This window comes from Oryzias latipes, chromosome 15 (genome assembly GCF_002234675.1).
Source record: "Oryzias latipes chromosome 15, ASM223467v1".
In the NCBI taxonomy this organism is placed as follows: domain Eukaryota; kingdom Metazoa; phylum Chordata; class Actinopteri; order Beloniformes; family Adrianichthyidae; genus Oryzias; species Oryzias latipes.
This window is the reverse complement of record NC_019873.2, coordinates 21,796,898-21,813,262: the sequence shown is the minus strand read 5'-3', so window position 1 is coordinate 21,813,262 and position 16,365 is coordinate 21,796,898. Positions and strand designations below refer to the sequence as shown.

The 16,365-nt window shown below is 39.8% G+C and overlaps 2 protein-coding genes across 2 annotated transcripts; one reads left to right on the top strand and one right to left on the bottom strand.

The window, feature by feature from the left end:
* Positions 1–625: 625 nt before the first annotated feature.
* On the bottom strand, positions 626–7,104 carry LOC101157001 (RPE-retinal G protein-coupled receptor). Its single transcript, XM_004077118.2, has 7 exons — positions 6,737–7,104; positions 6,321–6,477; positions 6,053–6,174; positions 5,012–5,165; positions 4,780–4,897; positions 3,656–3,769; positions 626–2,477 (listed from the first exon to the last, which is right to left on the bottom strand). The coding sequence occupies exons 1-7, from the start codon at positions 6,813–6,815 to the stop codon at positions 2,334–2,336; spliced, it is 888 nt and encodes a 295-aa protein (XP_004077166.1). The 5' UTR covers positions 6,816–7,104; the 3' UTR covers positions 626–2,333.
* A 718-nt stretch (positions 7,105–7,822) lies between these two features.
* On the top strand, positions 7,823–15,023 carry LOC101155954 (leucine-rich repeat, immunoglobulin-like domain and transmembrane domain-containing protein 1). The gene is made up of 4 exons (XM_004077365.4): positions 7,823–10,595; positions 10,997–11,457; positions 12,377–12,682; positions 12,995–15,023. Exons 1-4 carry the CDS (start codon positions 10,474–10,476, stop codon positions 14,059–14,061), a joined length of 1,956 nt encoding a protein of 651 aa, XP_004077413.1. The 5' UTR covers positions 7,823–10,473; the 3' UTR covers positions 14,062–15,023.
* Positions 15,024–16,365: the final 1,342 nt, after the last annotated feature.

Here is a 16,365-nt window from a genome sequence, read left to right as displayed (position 1 = left end):
TATTTATCCCACAATGGCGAAATTCTTCTCCACATTTGACCCATCGGGTCAGCCCAGCCGAACTGCGCTCGGTAGGCAGTAGCATTAAGGGTCTTGCCAAAGGGGGTGATGTTTATTGCTCATTATTGACATGGTAATTGCCCCATTACCATTGTTCATTCCTCTCTCTCGAACCCTGGATTCCTGCGTGGCAGCCTTCCACCTTACCAACCGAGCTACCCAGCCTGAAAAAAATTGATAATGACATGTATTTGATAATAATATCATAATGGATTGGATTTATCTGCATTTTTCCAGACGCTCAAAGCGCTTACAATGTCTCCATTATTCATTCACTATTATTCATTCATTCATGCTTGGTGATGGTACCTATTGATGTAGCCACAGCTGCCCTGGGGCAGGCTGACAGAGCCGTGGCTGCCGCTTCGCGCCTACGGCCCGTTGACCATTTGACTGGGACATTTATACGCATTTACACACCAGTGGAGCCACACTGGTGGACACGACAGTTGACTGGGGGGAGTGGGAATCAAACCGCCGACCCTTCGATTATTGGATGACATACTCAACCACCTGGGCCACTGCCACCTATTAGCTTATATGTTAAAAATAAAGACACAAGATCCTTCATTGTCTATATATACATATATATAGCATTTTTATAGGGAATAATAAATATACAAAAAGCCACTGTACATGTTATTACAACAGAACAGGATCACGATCAGTCTGGTTTCATCAGAAAAAGATGTTTGCCACTTTCTAAATATTTCACAGACAGTGAGAGTTGGACTTACATCACATATACATTAGACAACAACTGAGCTAATGCCCCCATGTTCAGGTAAACAACAACAATGATGTTCAATATATATGTCTTTTAAAGGAGTGCAGTTTAAATTTAGAAATCTGTTCTCTTTTAAAATGATGAATTGACATTCCTTGTTTTGAATCAGAGAGTGTAAAAATAAAATGTAACCCTTGTGCTATCCTAGGCACTTTAACATTGGGAGTTGGGTCATCTAGACCCCACAAGACAGTGCACTGAACCTTTTTTCTTCAATGATTTGTGATCTTCACTGGTGTCCATGGATTACATGAAATCCTCTTCACCTTTATCCACCTTTGTCATAGTAGGGAGAACACGTCAATGTAAGGGTGGGGTCATAGGATAGCCCAAGGGATATAGATCTTTCAAGGCTGCTGTAAATGCAGAAATGAGATCAAATTTGTTGGGCATTATTCTTTAATACTACGCTGACATTTAAAATAATTCTTACAGCAATCACCTGTGTCTATGGTAAAGATTTGTGGCCAAAGTTCTCAGGGAAAACATGGTGTGCAAAAAAAAGGTTAACTGGGTCAATAGAGACTTTCAAAATCTGCGGTGGAGAGGCTGTGAAATTGCACAAAACTAACTGTTTCTTCTTCAAGTGGACACTTTCTTTGTCCCTATGACTTCTTTTTTTGTGTTTCAGACACAAGTGTCAAGCCGTACCAGTAAATCTACAACCACACTCTAATCTGACTTGTCCTTGGGGCTGTGAGTTGAAGAATAGACCTTTTGTTCCAAGGATTATTGAAGTTTTGCTCTGCATACAGAGACGAGTCTTGGAGTGTGATGAGTTACTGTTGACTTATCACAGCAGAAAAGGAAAAAATAAAACAACAACAACAAAAAAGCAATTGGTTATCACAATGGTCTAGAGATGGGTTGTCCAAACCTTTTTAACAAAATGTTTTCACCGTCAGTCAGATCCAAACTTCTGGGAAAATACTTGAGCAAAGGGTTTTCTGCACTGTAGACACAAATACAAATACCTCTACAGGAGGTGCTTATCAGAGATTTACTTGTTTACATCATGCTTGATAGAAAATTTGTGCTGTAAAAATGTTAAAATAAAATAAAATTACATTTGAAGCTCTAAATTGCAGTATATATGTGAATGTGCTTTCAATTTCAGCTTTCAATTGTCGCTTTATAATGAAGATGAAATCTGTTTGCAATATGAAATTCTTAGGATGAGCTCAAATCAAAGCTACTCCTTGAAATTAAACCTGAATGTGAAAGAAATCCTATTTGTTACAGAAATAGCCCCATTTTTCAGCATTTCCTCCATGGCAAAACTGGCTATGTTAGCAGCTTCCGATATTTCCAAGTATTGGTAAATAATAACTCAGCACCTTCAGAAAAAAACAAAAACTGCAGAGACAAAGTTCTGATGTTTACAGGGGGCAATGATTATCACTGCTTAAGACACAACACATGCATGGATGCTCACAGACAGAAACATCAAGGACAGTGAGTGTTTAAGTGTGGATGCTGGATTGGTTTATTTGGACTTATTGTCATCTTGAGGTACATGAATCTTTTCCCCAGTGAGAAACTGCCAGATACCTCCTCTGTAGTTCTCATTTCCCAAAGCGTACAGGAGCGGATTGAAGGTGGGAGAGGTCTTAGCCAAGATAGGAGCAATCTGTGAGGACACATAGAGACGTCAGAACCTACCAAACTTCCAGGTACAATTAGGCTCAGCTAAAAAATGTTATTTTGGTGATATTTGTTTTTCAGAAAACACAAACCTATGGAGCCTGTTATGGGACTCATCAAGAAGGAAAAAGGTCTTCATCATAAACAGCCAATCAGAGGAGAGACATGCAAACAGCACTCGTAATAGACCCTGCTGTGGAGCTTATAAATGAAGCACCAAGAAAACAATCATGCACCACGGTGCTGCACGCACTGGTCTTTTTAGCTGGTTATTAAACTGCACATAGTTTGTTTCAGGCATGTCAAAGAGAAAGCAAATTCTTTTCTGAGCCAAGTCCTAAATATATCAGAAAAATAACAAAATTAATCAGTTCCTACCAGGTTTTTGAATGTAAGCAATGAGGCAAACAGCTCTTATTTGAAAAGAAAACTATGATAAAGTGCAAAAAAAAGGGTGATTTTTTTTGAAGCAGTACAGCCATTGCCAGCAATGTTTTGTTTTTGGAGGTGACTAACCCCTCCTCTTTACTACATTGGATCAAAGATATTTGGTTTTCATTGAAGCAGAGCTCCTTTCCGGTCCAAGATTGAACAGTATTTCAAGGAGACTTACATCTGGACTTTGACGGGGCCCCAGCTTAAATACTTTCTCAGTCAGCCACTCAACTGCAGATCTGCTGCTAAGCTTGAAACCTTTCCAAGCAAGTCATAGGTATGAGTCTGTGATCCTTGTTTTTATTTTCCCATTGAGTCTGAACTTGTGATGACCCTGCTGCCATGATCAGTCCTAGGAAGCCTGGAATCTGCCTGAAACACTTCATCAGTAGAATCTGGCGAACGAGACGCTTGGTATTTCTCTAATATCACTGCTGATGTGCCCCCCTTCTTCTGGATTTTGCCCTCATAAACCTTAAGGCTACAGACCAGAAACCTACCATGATTTTTGGTTTTATGGACAATTGAGTTAATTTAAACACAAATTCAACAAAAAAAGATGCAGTTTTTCCCACATTGTTTTTGCTGTTTGGTTTCTTTGTTATTCACTAACCAAGAACACAACATTGTCATGTGGTGCTCATCTGAGCAGCTAAGGACCAAGTCCTCCTTTATGCCATGAATGCCACAATAACAGATTGGAACAACAGAGATTGTGGTTGTTCTCACCATTCTGATTTTGGGGGAGACCAGATTGGCGTCAGCCACAGCGGCGTAGAAGGCCAAGATGCCATAGGGACCCCAGCAAAACAACAGAGTCTTCAGGGGAGTGCTGGCGTTAAACTGCAGAGAGAACCGTAAGAAAACATGAATTTATTCCCAGCTATGAAATAAAAAACATTTTTAATTATGTTTTTTGCTTTTATTTAAATGTAAAATTAAAGTAAGTTTGAAGCGGAAGTGGTTTGATGCATATTTACATCAATAGGCACAGGTGGGTTCGGATCATTGAAAAGCTAAAAATTAACTGAGTAATGGTCAGTAATTTAAATTTACAATTTTTTTTATTCCAAGCTTAGTCTGAAAGCTTCCTCAAATCAATGCAACAAAATTTGAGTTTCAGCCAAATCTGTCAAAAAAAGACTTTGCACTGAGAGCAGAGTTCCTCAGCATGTTTGTCAGATGAACATCAGGCAGATATGTTTAGGGTTTACATCCTGTTGATTACTCTAAAAACTCTTATGACAATCACAATGTTTCTTTTATCTGGTGGGGAGCTTAGCGTTTCTACTGCGCACACATTCTGTTTGTAATGAGTGAATCTCTGGCCAGCTCAAATGACTGTTAATAATGGGTTTACGCAACCTGATGTGGGGCCACAAGATTCAGTCCCTGCAGAACTCTATCACTACACTTGCTATTGGCTGACAAATTGTTCTTGTCAAAACACAGGCCACTGCCTGCATTCATAACTGAAGCATTGAGTCTAATGCCTGTGGCACTGACCTGTATGTCAGTGCATGCTTCACATTCCACGTCTGTGTTTTAGCTTTGGAAAGCTGGTTGGACTTAGAAGAATTCACCTTATTTCCGCTAGTGAGCAACTTCAAAGCAGGAGAAAGCACCAAGTTGACTCTATATTTTTACAAATTTATGGATCAAGCATTATTGTGATGATTTATTGTCAGTTTTTGGCAATAACAGATTGGTTTGAACCATGTATCACTACTCCTCTTCATTTGTTTCTTTTTAATTAATCATTAATGCTAAAAATGTTGGTTGAAATCTCATAAACGGAGTAAAAATCTCGCAATAGTGTGACATTTTGAGGACTGCCGTGTTGTGTTACTTACTCTGGGGTTTCCAGTCTTCTGAAACTTTTGTGCAATGGATTGGTAAGAGGACATAACAACAAACACCTGGATCCCCATGTTAAAGATGCTCATTGGGATCACGTAGGAGACATAGTTCCTGTTAAAAGACGAACATAAACAAGGTTGTGGGATTTTGTCTCAGAAGATAAATTTAAAAGATGTGAAGTGACCTGAATTTGTCTTTGTGGCATCACTTGGATAAGAACAATACCTGTCTCCCTTGCTGATGTCCAGTGTACAGCAAGTCCTGAGGGGCTCGTAGTCGTATTCTCCCCAGCCAATAAGGGGCATGGCAGCCCAGAAAGCAGTGAAGATCCAAACTAGTACAGCCAGAGTGATGGCAGTACTCCACTGGAGCTTTGTCCCTGGTGAGAGTAACAATTGTAATGTCTGCTTAAAAGGCTTTTCAAACACATCAGCCCAATTTTTTTTGAAAAAAATTCTAAAATGCCACTCTGCATCTATAACAAAAACCTTGATTCTGAAGGAAAAGTTGGTTCTTCTTTCCCTCTCATTTGAATTTTGTTTTTAGGGCTTAAAGTCTCACAATGATAATCTTTTGATCTATTATAAAAGCATTCATCGTAGTCTTTAAATTGTGGTTATGCAATTTTTACCCCCCAAAAAACCCTGTGTTTTAGGGCATAGTTTCTGCAGAGCAGCAATAGTTTAAATTTGCTTCTGGTTGTGGGCGGAATTGTTGCTGCAGAATAAGGCTTCCCCCATTCCCCATCATCCATCTGTTTACACCTCTCCTGCTAGCTTACAGCCACTCACTACCCAAACCTAAAATTTCCAGTGCAACAAAAATGGCGAACAATACCAGATCTGTACAGTTTTGAGCCAGATGTCAGCACGGATAAGGAAAACAAAAACCTACATGAATCTACAAGTAGATGCATCTGAACAGAGCAGGGGAGGGAGCTTGTAGAAATACTCAGAAACACTATTTTAGGCTTAATTTTCTTAATGTATGTCCTCCATCATCAGAAAAATGCCAGAAAGAACATTTTAAAAATATTGCATTGCATCTTTAAGGCTACTTTCAGGTTGAAATTATCTTTAAAATTAAAGTTTTATTTTCAAGCATGCAGGTTTTTTTTTCTGTTGATGAGCTGCCATCACTTTGTCACTCTGATGTAAACAATCTGTGACCAGTGCAAAGACTGACCAGCTGCTCCCTTCAGGTCATGTGTGGCTGGGGGATGCATTTGACTTTCTGGCTGTGCATAGCAACACTGTGTGTACTTACTGGTGCAGTACTGATGGTATCTGTCCCAGGCGATGGCTGCAATGAAGTGGATGCTGGCGAGGGCTGTCAGGAAGCCATGAAAGCCATGAGTCTGGCATCCTTCTGAGCCATAAGGCCAGTACCTGGTGACATATAACATTAGTGGATCTTCAACATTTTCAAAAAGAGTGCTATTATTTCTTTCCTATTTCGCATTTTTGTTTTATTGCTTCCTGTAGTTAGAAATGATTTGGATAATCTGTACTTTTTGCACCTTAGCATCACTCACCTCAAAAAGCTGGAGAAGGCTGCAATGGTGGCATTCATGGAGATGCCGATGTCAGCCATCGCCAGGCTGAACACCAGGAAATTGCTCGGGGTTCTCAGCTCTCTGACTTTGAGGAAAGCAACGATTGTCACCGAATTCAGAAAGATGCCCAACAGCCCTTTTGGTGGAACACAAACAAACAGACACCTTAAACCCTCTTGGTTAAAAACTGTGCGTGACTGTAGAACAACGCATCGCTAACAGCTGCGCGCGTTTCTCTGTGTGGATGCTTTCCGTGGAGACCCAAACGAAAAATTCTTTTTTTTTGTCTCCACGCTGCATCACGGGATCGGTGTCAAGTCCTGTCAGAGGTGGACCGGACGAAGCGCGCCATAAGGGCGCAGCCCCACACCATGGCTGAATTCCAAGACACTCACCCTCCACCAGCAGGCAAGATCCCAGAGAAAACACGTCGAACTCGGAGAAACCCTCCGGTAAAGGGTACGACGTGGCCATCCTACCGCCGTGTTGACGCAACCAGTTGCAACCGGTAGCAGCTGTCAGACTTGAGGCTCTCCTCAGCCGTTGGATGCGCTTCAGTGTGTCAGTACGGAGCTCGCTTTTAAAGGCGCATTTCACGCGAAAAGCGTGCAGTTTATTATGTAAAGCCGCGCTCTCTCACTCGATGTCGCCCCAATCCGCGCAGGAATGTTTTAATGAACATAACCGCACAAACCGTAGCCTTTAATGCGCATTTGCCCGCCACAACAATACAGCCTTCAGTGAGTTATACAACAAGTCTTTGTCTTCTGCAAGTCACGGCGAGGATGCGGCTGCAGCCGATCACGGGACGCGTTTTGACGCAGCTTGCAGCCCCAGCGCAGCTTTAGGGCTTCAGGGCTTTAGGGCGCCTCAACAACAGGTGTCTTCCATGATGCAGCGGCTCCACTCATGCAGAGTGGACAGTTTACGCCCCACTTTGATTGAACTGTTTTGATGGTAATTTTACATGTCGCAGCCTTAAAACAAAATACAGTGCAAATGGGATGCTTCCCATTCAAGTTCTGTCCTACTTCCTGGTTGAAGCCAGTACTTGCTTCGTTTTGTTTTGATGCTCATGCAAAAACAAACTGTTTTTAGGATAGGTGACAGACAATTAAAATGTATACAGAAGCTGCATTTTACCAATTGTTACTATGCATGGATCTGGAGTCTGCAACCATTAACACTAAAAGAGTCATGTGGGACAGTTTCCCATGACCAAAATCCAGCAAGAGCTGCAAAGTTCCACTTCATTGTTCAGGAAAATACACTGTTTTTGTTGCCATTAAGTCATTAATTAAAAAAAACATGGCTTTCAAATATTTATAAAATTTAGATTATGATGGCGTTAGATCAGAACAAGTTTAGCTTCTTTTGACAAAGCAATGATTTTCTTTCAAAATAAAACACACTCAGTGTCAAATTAGATCCTTCTCCTGCAGCAGATTTTCTTCAATCAAAAAGTTTTCAAAGATGAAAAGGTTTAAAAGTATTTAATAGGTTTCCTGCATTTACAAGTGGGGTCATAGTCAAAGTCATGGTAAGGGTCCTGGTGCCCACAGTGTCTATGGTGTGAAGTCCCCCTCTACTGGTGGAATCTCTAACATTTGCATGTTTTGCTTGTTAGCAAGCATGGAAAGAATTTTTGGCAATTGTTAAAAGAAACTTCAAAGATGCGTTTTGGGATTCAACCAACACAAACTTAATTTAGGTTGAAGTTTGTGCTATGATTTTGCTGGCTTTTTATTTTGCACACCATTTTTTTCTTTAAGCTAATAAATCTTTGATTCTCTAACAAAGCCACTTTTCCGAGGCCAGCACCAGTTTGTAATGGATTACTCATGTTTCAGCTGCAAAGAACTATAGCTGTTTGTAGTGTCACACAAAAGATGAAATGATGCTGGTTTGGGATTACATGATCACAAAGCTTGTGATGTAATGGAAATAGGTATAGTACCGAAGCACTTAGCAAGTGATAAAATAAATGAACTAAAACATAGAAGTTTGGTATAAATGAAAAAGACCCAGATCAACACTTAGAGTTATGTTTTTATGAGCTTGGACTAATTTTGGTTTATTTGGGACACAGTGGATTTGTTTCTTAACTGTACCCTTTTCATTTGTCTGCTATGAATGTAAATGTCATTATTATAGTAACTAACTTGTTTTGTCTTCCAACATCCAGTGTTTATGTATTTGTCGTTATCTTTAATGTTGATGTTTCAGTAATTTCTGAGTTTGTCTTCATGATAGTCTGTCCTTGTTACGGTTGCTATTATATGTTTTTACAAATGTTCCAATGTTTGCCTGCAATGTGGTCTCTCACTGCTGTGATGATAAATTGATCTTTTTTGTCCTACAACAGATGTTCCAAGAATATCTTTTTGTCCGTCTTCATCCCGTTCTGTTCTCTGTTTTGTCTTGAAACATATGTTTCTGTGACATTTTTGCTTGTATGCTTTCTGTTTTCCCACTGCTGCAGTGAATACTTTATCTATTCTATTCTATCGCAAATGTTCAAAGGATTTTGAAATATGTCAGTCTTTATCCTTTTCTGTCGTTGCTACTTTCTGTGATTTTGTATTGCTCTGATCTCTGCATGGTCTCAAACAATGGTGAGAAATTTAGCTATGAGGTTTGTTTAACATTTGTTTTTCTTCATTGTAACACCTTAAGACAATGTCTGCCAGCCAAGAACCACTTATTTGTCAGGATCCCTGTCCTCTTTTCTGTGTGTCTGTCCTGCATGAACTGGGTGGAGTCCCACCTCCCATTTACTTGCTGCCAGTTTCATCATCAGGGTTCCACAGTATAAAATCCTCCTCATTTTCCCACTATCTGCCAAATTGTCAGTTGACCTCTCAAGGCTATGCCTGCCGCTCTCAGCTCAGCTCTCAAAAAATTGTGATTCACTAGAATATTGTCTAGAGCCTGCCAGCTCTTTACAACATTTACATTATTCATACTTTTCCCATTTCGTTATATATATATATGTTTTACAGTTAACTGCTAAAGAAAATGCAGTGGCACTGAACCAATTTACTAAACCCTAAATTCACCAACTTTTAATAGATATTTAATTTGTTTAAAATTATTTACCAGCGATGAAGGCTGAGGATAACATTTATTTTTATTCTTGAATGTGATTACAAAGCATTCACTTTACAGGCTTGCCAAGTTTTTTTCAAACCAGGCAACATGAACAGTCGACAATTTTTGTTACTTTTTAAAAGTAAAAATACGGATAAAAAATAATTCAGCAGCTTTTTGTAAATTACACACAAATGGATTTAAGTGTGTGTTGCACGGGCCTATTTTTGGAGTCAAATTTTAAAAATAACCTAGATTATTTTGCACTCTGCTTATAAACATTCATCATTTTTATTTTTCTCCACCTTTATTTTGAGTTAGTTGATGTCTTCTTTTAAGCCTGTGTCTGTGATCTTTAGTTGTTGAGCCACGTAAAGTTTTTGATTGTTAAACAGAATCTGTTCCCGAAACTCATGTATTTTTCCTATTTTGTCATCTTACAAAATATTGACATAAATGACATTGCCCCAACTTTTAGTTTTTTTTTCATCAAGAACTGTACATTTCACTTAAAAAATATATAAATTTATGGTTTGATAATATATTAAAATTGTTTAGCATATGTTCACAGTCCCCAAGGTTAAAGCTACAAAGTATATAATATAGTGGCCACCTTGTGGTAAAACATATTTATTTCCTCTCATCCAGCTTAACAGTCACGGCAGGGCTGAAATGGACATGCAACATTTGAAAGAGAGATAGAAAGAAAGAGAGAGGGGGAAAACAGTACATCCCAATGGCTTATGACCTTTTCGGAAGTGTTTTTCTGTGATAATAAATAGAGACGTCTCTGCGCAGCCTATCGGATTCCGGGATGCAATACGCATCCAAATGAAACGAACGCCAGTCGTTTCGCTAATCCTTTTCTATCCTTTTTATCTCGGGACTCATAGCAGTCTGATCACTATGGGACACCGAAGCGGTGGTATAAAGCCATGCAGATGACAGTTCTGTAAATAAGAGAAGAAAAAGTCAGTTTGACTTCAGTGGTGCAAACTGGGCGCATGTAGGCAAGACTGCGTGAGCATAAAATTGCGCCAAAATGTTGCCCCTGCTGCTCCTTGTGCTCTGCATGGTCACAGGGGAACTAATCTTTCCAGTGAGCTCCTGCCCTTCACAGTGCAGCTGTTTTTACCACAATTTGAGTGATGGATCAAAAGCCAGGTAAGATTCTTGTAAAAAAAAGTTTTTATACCCACTTGTATTTGCATAGATGACAGAAGTTCTCTTGTGAGAAGAAAGATGTTTTCACAGGGGCAAACACGTGCACATACAATTTTAAAAAGTGCATGTGGATCCAATTTTATTTAAGGCAGGATTATCTTTTAAAAGCATTTTGTTATGGATTTGCTTTTATTTGTTTGGATAAGCAAAGTGTTTAACATTCTATCATGATTATGCCCCAAACTTTCAGTGCATAGGGGTTTTTATCTGGAATTTTTGTCTGGGTGACTGAACTGTAACATTACCCCTTTGTATCAACACTTTTTGTGCCACTAAAAAGAAATGCCGAAATGTATTTTGTGGAGAATAATCTTTAGCCCATTTTTGTCTTCCACTTGCAGAAGTGTGATATGCAATGATCCTGAGATATCCACTGTGCCAAACGGATTTCCCGTTGACACATCCAAGCTGCGAATTGAGAAGACATCCATTAAGATGATACCAAGCGAAGCCTTCAACTACCTCTCCAGCCTGGAATTCCTGTGGATGTCCTTCAACACTCTATCCACCTTGAATCCAGACAGTTTCCAGGGACTGTACAACCTGGAAGAGCTCCGTCTGGATGGGAATGACCTCACCGCCTTTCCGTGGGAATCTCTCATGGACACCCCCAGCCTGAGACTTCTCGATTTGCACAACAACCAGCTCACCTTGCTGCCCGCAGAAGCGACCACGTACATCAAAAACCTCACCTACCTGGATCTGTCCAGCAATAGTTTGCTGACCCTTTCAGCAGAGGTGCTGTCAACGTGGCTGGCCGCAAAGCCCACACAAGGTCCTGAGAGCTCCAAGATGATCCTTGGTAAGTGTTCTTGTATCAAACTCTTCTTGAGTGAGTAGATGGTGGCCTCACAATACTGCATATAAGATGTAGCAGGTATCATCTTGTCGTTAATGAAGAAAAGTCTACAAAATGCATATTAAATGATTTCATTTCTAGGTTTATTTCAAGCATTACTTGTGGAATAATGCAAAAGCAAAAATGACAAAACACAAATATGTCAAACCCATTTCAGAAACAATTAATAGGTTGATTAGAAAAAGAAACAATAAATGAGCTAAAAAATATATATTTTAATAAGTAAATGATTTTCAATGTTTCAAATATTAGATTATCAAATATTTGTATTTGCTTAACAAAAATACGCATTTCAGTATTTTAAAAAACATTTATTAGATTCACAGGAGTATTTTACATGCTATAAGATCAAATTGTTGATTAGTTAACAATCAGAACCCATCTTTAAAAATAATTTACTGTGAACAGATATGTTGATAAATAAGAAATGTTTTTTAACCAGTTTTAGATTTGAGAATCATAAAATGAAAGAGTAGTAGTTGATAAACTGATTGGTCTTAAAGCCAAACACAGGTTTGCTGCTGCGCTTCACAGCTTCTCATATAAGCAGCAAGAAACACAGCTGGTCCAGGATCAGTTCTGTGCCTATTTAACATGAAATTACCACAAAGAGTGATCTTGGTCACCAGACCACTTCTGACCTTAATGTGTCATCACCACCATCATCATCATCATCATCATCATCATCATCACATCATTGCCATAATCATGTTCATGATGTAGTTTATGAATTAAATGGAAATCCTCTTACAGGATTAAGATCATAGCATCCACACCAGCCATCTGCAGCCTGGTCTTCCACTTTGCACACATCTAGACACTCAAATTCCTTCTTTAATATGGCTTGTCCACTTATCCTCAGGTCTCCATGACAACCCCTGGGTATGTGACTGTCGGCTGCATGACCTGGTCCAATTTCAGAAGTCGCCCACTCTTTCAGTGGCATTCATTGACACAAGACTCCGTTGTTCCGCCCCGGAGAGCCTGTCAGGGGTGCTTTTCAGCGATGCCGAGTTACGTCAATGTCAGCTCCCACGCGTCCACACAGCTGTAGCACGAGTCCGCAGCCCCGTTGGAAACAATGTGCTGCTTCGCTGTGGCACCATTGGCGTTCCCATTCCAGATTTGACATGGCGCAGAGCAGATGGGCAGATCCTTAATGGAACAGGTGAGCCAGCATGTCTTTTCGCGTGTTTCACATGTGCTCTGATGGTTTAGTCTTTTTATTGTGCTTCTGTCAATTAATCAGAAAGCTACCACTGTGGTTATTTAGACTGTACATCTGATTCACAGCTGTTGCCATCAGAGAGTTACGCAATGGGGATCACAATCAAAGCAACATTGTGTAATAACCTGCCTGACATTTATTTGCACATTTGTCATCAGGAGAGTTTCTCAGAACCCAAATTTAGTAGGATTTTCAAGTTTTTCCACATGCTGTCATTTTAAATTTGACACTTGTCTCTTTCTGCCACCACAGTCCTGCAGGAAACATCTAAGGAGGGAATCACCTGGTCCATCCTCAGTGTCCCAGCTGTGTCCTTTCGTGATTCAGGGAAATTCATCTGCACAGCCTCTAACTATGCAGGGAATGCTGAGGCTATAATTTCTCTTGTTGTCTCTAACTCATCAAAACTGGAAGGGAATCAAACCATCAATGACAAGAAGGCTAAGGCCAAGAAACCTAACCAAATGGGCAAAGCTGCTTATCAGGAAAAACTAGTAGCCAGATATGTAGCTCAGACTTCTTCCACCTCATCTTTGTCCACCGCTGATCCTGGCCTTTCACTTGGTCTTGGACCTGACCAGGGACCAGCCAATTATAGTCTGACTGACAGGGCCACCCAAGGGGCTGCCACTTCCTCCAACCCAGACGCTCTTCTGGATTTAGAAAAGACAAATCTGAGCAACCTGGCTGCCAACACTTCATCGCTTCAGCAGGACCCCGATAGACTTGTTCGCTCTGTGAAGGTGGTGGGGGACACTGACAACACAATCTCCCTGAACTGGAGAGCCCCGAAAGCAAAGAACACAACATCATTTATTGTGTTATATGCAGTGTTTGGAGAAAGGGACATGAGGAAGATAAACGTTGGAGCAGGGCAAACCCGTGTGACTATAGATGGGTTGGTACCCAGGACCAAGTACATCGCCTGTGTGTGCGTGAAGGGGCTGATTCCCAAGAAGGAGCAGTGTGTCATTTTCTCCACCGATGAAGCAGCGAGTGCTACAGGCACCCAGAAGCTGATTAATGTTATTGTCATCACTGTGGCTTGTGTCATTGCAGTCCCACTCACTGTTATTGTGTGCTGTGGGGCCCTGAAGAGACGCATTCAAAAGTACTGGGGCAAGAAATCAAAGGACATTCAAGATTCATATGTGACTTTTGAAACACTGTCACCTACTACTAAAGCTAAAGGGCTAGAAGGGGAGTATCTGAACAGACTGAACCCAGAAGAGTCCAACAGGCTGCTGTCGGCCCGCTCCAGCCTGGACTCTGAGGCCACAGCTAAAATAGAGGGACAGCCTAATGAGTACTTCTGCTGACGTCATGCTCCAGCTCCGGCTCCCGCACCACGCCATGTTCCTCGGACTCACCACCATCAACGCCGTGCTTCAAACCCCAACGCCCATCAACGCTGTGCTTCAAACCCCAACACCTATTATCACCGTTGTCCACAAGTCCACTTCCACCCACATCCATACCCGCACCACCGCCCCTACCCCTACCCTACGACGCATCCTGACGTCAGTCCCCCTCCCACACGCACTCAATCCCCCACTCAATGGGATTCCCCACCACCCGTCCCTCCCCGCTGGATAATGCCACCAACTCCACCTCCACAGAGAGCCAACTTCTATCAAAGGGCTTTTGCACGCTGCACTATAATGGAAATATCAGTTTAAGAGAATTATTGTGCTTTTTCTCACAGGGAGAACACCACTGTAATATTGCACATTTATCTGAACAATTGCTGTCTTGTGTAAAAGAACGTGTTTTCACTCAGCCTGTAAGAAAAAAAAAAGGACATGGCACAGTTGGAGTTTTAATTTCATCTCTCTTGAATGACCCAGCGAAGAAACCCCTTCAACCTAATCTGATTTAAAGGGAACTCAGTGGTAGACACTCCTTTGTTTATATCTCATATGTACGATTTGTAAATATTTATCGGATAATGTACACTTACACACACAGTTAATCCTGTGCCTCTGTATGTATCTGTCATATGTTCACAGAGAAGATATACACACAGGCATGGTTCAACACTGGTGAATGGAGACAAGCTGGAGCTGGAGAGACGTACACAAAAGAACTGAACTATGACACCATGTAAATAAAGAAGAAATTATGCTAAATGATTTTTATTCCCAGAGATGAGAAATATACTTTAATACTGTACCCATATCAAGCCAGTTTGGGGAATATTAACCCATGTATTATGTAGATCTATTTATTTTAGTCACACTACATATTGGAATCTCTTTAAATAAACTTTTATACTAATTTAGTCTTGAAATGTGTTTGTTTTCACAACTTTCCTCATCCTGATAACAGTTAGTAGAAAAAAAATCAGATTTTTGTCTTTATAGCTTATGTATGTTTGTTTAGAGTTCAAAATTTTGTGACTGAGGGCTACACAGTTGTAAGCGCTGTCGCCTCGCAGTAAGAAGCCCCCATTCCAAATCACAGCTGGGTCCTTTCTGTGTGGAGCTTGAATGTTCACCCCAAGCATGGATGGGTTTTCTCTGGCTTCCTCTCACAGTCCAGAAACATGCTTCATAGGCTAAATGACCATAAATATTTGGACAGAGACACATTCTTTCTAATTTTGTTTCTGTACATTACCACAGTGAATTTTAAATAAAACAACTCAGATGCCATTGAAGTGCAGACTTAATGCAAAAGATTGCATAAAAATGTGAAAAACTAAAGCATTTTTTGAAGCATTGGTCCTGACTGTATAAATTGTCCTCAGGTGTCAATGTTTGTGTCCCTGCGACTTGTCCAGTAGTTGTCCCAATAGTTGCCAGGTTTGGCTGGCAGCCATGTGACCCCGACAGGAATTTAGCAGGTTAAGAACATATATGAATGAGTTTAGTAACTTTTGTGTTTTTTATGCAAACTAAAGATTACTATTACTTTACATGTTTAGCTGGACTATATGGGCATAAGTGGCAAGTTATATTAAATTATAACAAATCAGTAATCTGAATTGTTTGTATTTTCTGATCCTTAACACCGCCCCTCCCCACCCCATGCATGCAGAGGAAGACAATTACATATCAAAGAGTGTCTCTTTGTGGTGTAGACCCAAATAAACAGCTGAAAGCTCTCAAATAGCAGACCTAGTGTTTTGTGTTATACATTAAGGGTACTTTAGGTAAAATGTAACTTGGAACAATAAAGGGTAAAAATGGTCTGGGGATAATCCCACATCAACTGATTAAAAGAAAAAAACAGGCAGGGGGTTAAAGCAGTGACCAGGAGCTGAGTGTAGTGGCATTACATTTATATATATGTATATATATATATATATATATATATATATATATATATATATATATATATATATATATATATATATATATATATATATGTATATATATATATATATATATATATATATATATATATATATATATATATATATATATATATATATATATATATATATATATATATATATATATATATATATATATATATATATATATATATACATTTATGTTATTTTATCTATGCTTTGGTCTTAGATATGTCATTGTTCTATTCCAAATGTAGATCTGTATATGATTGGGTCACTCAAACACCTTATTATTATTTTGTTCCGCAAAGAAAGAACTTGGCAG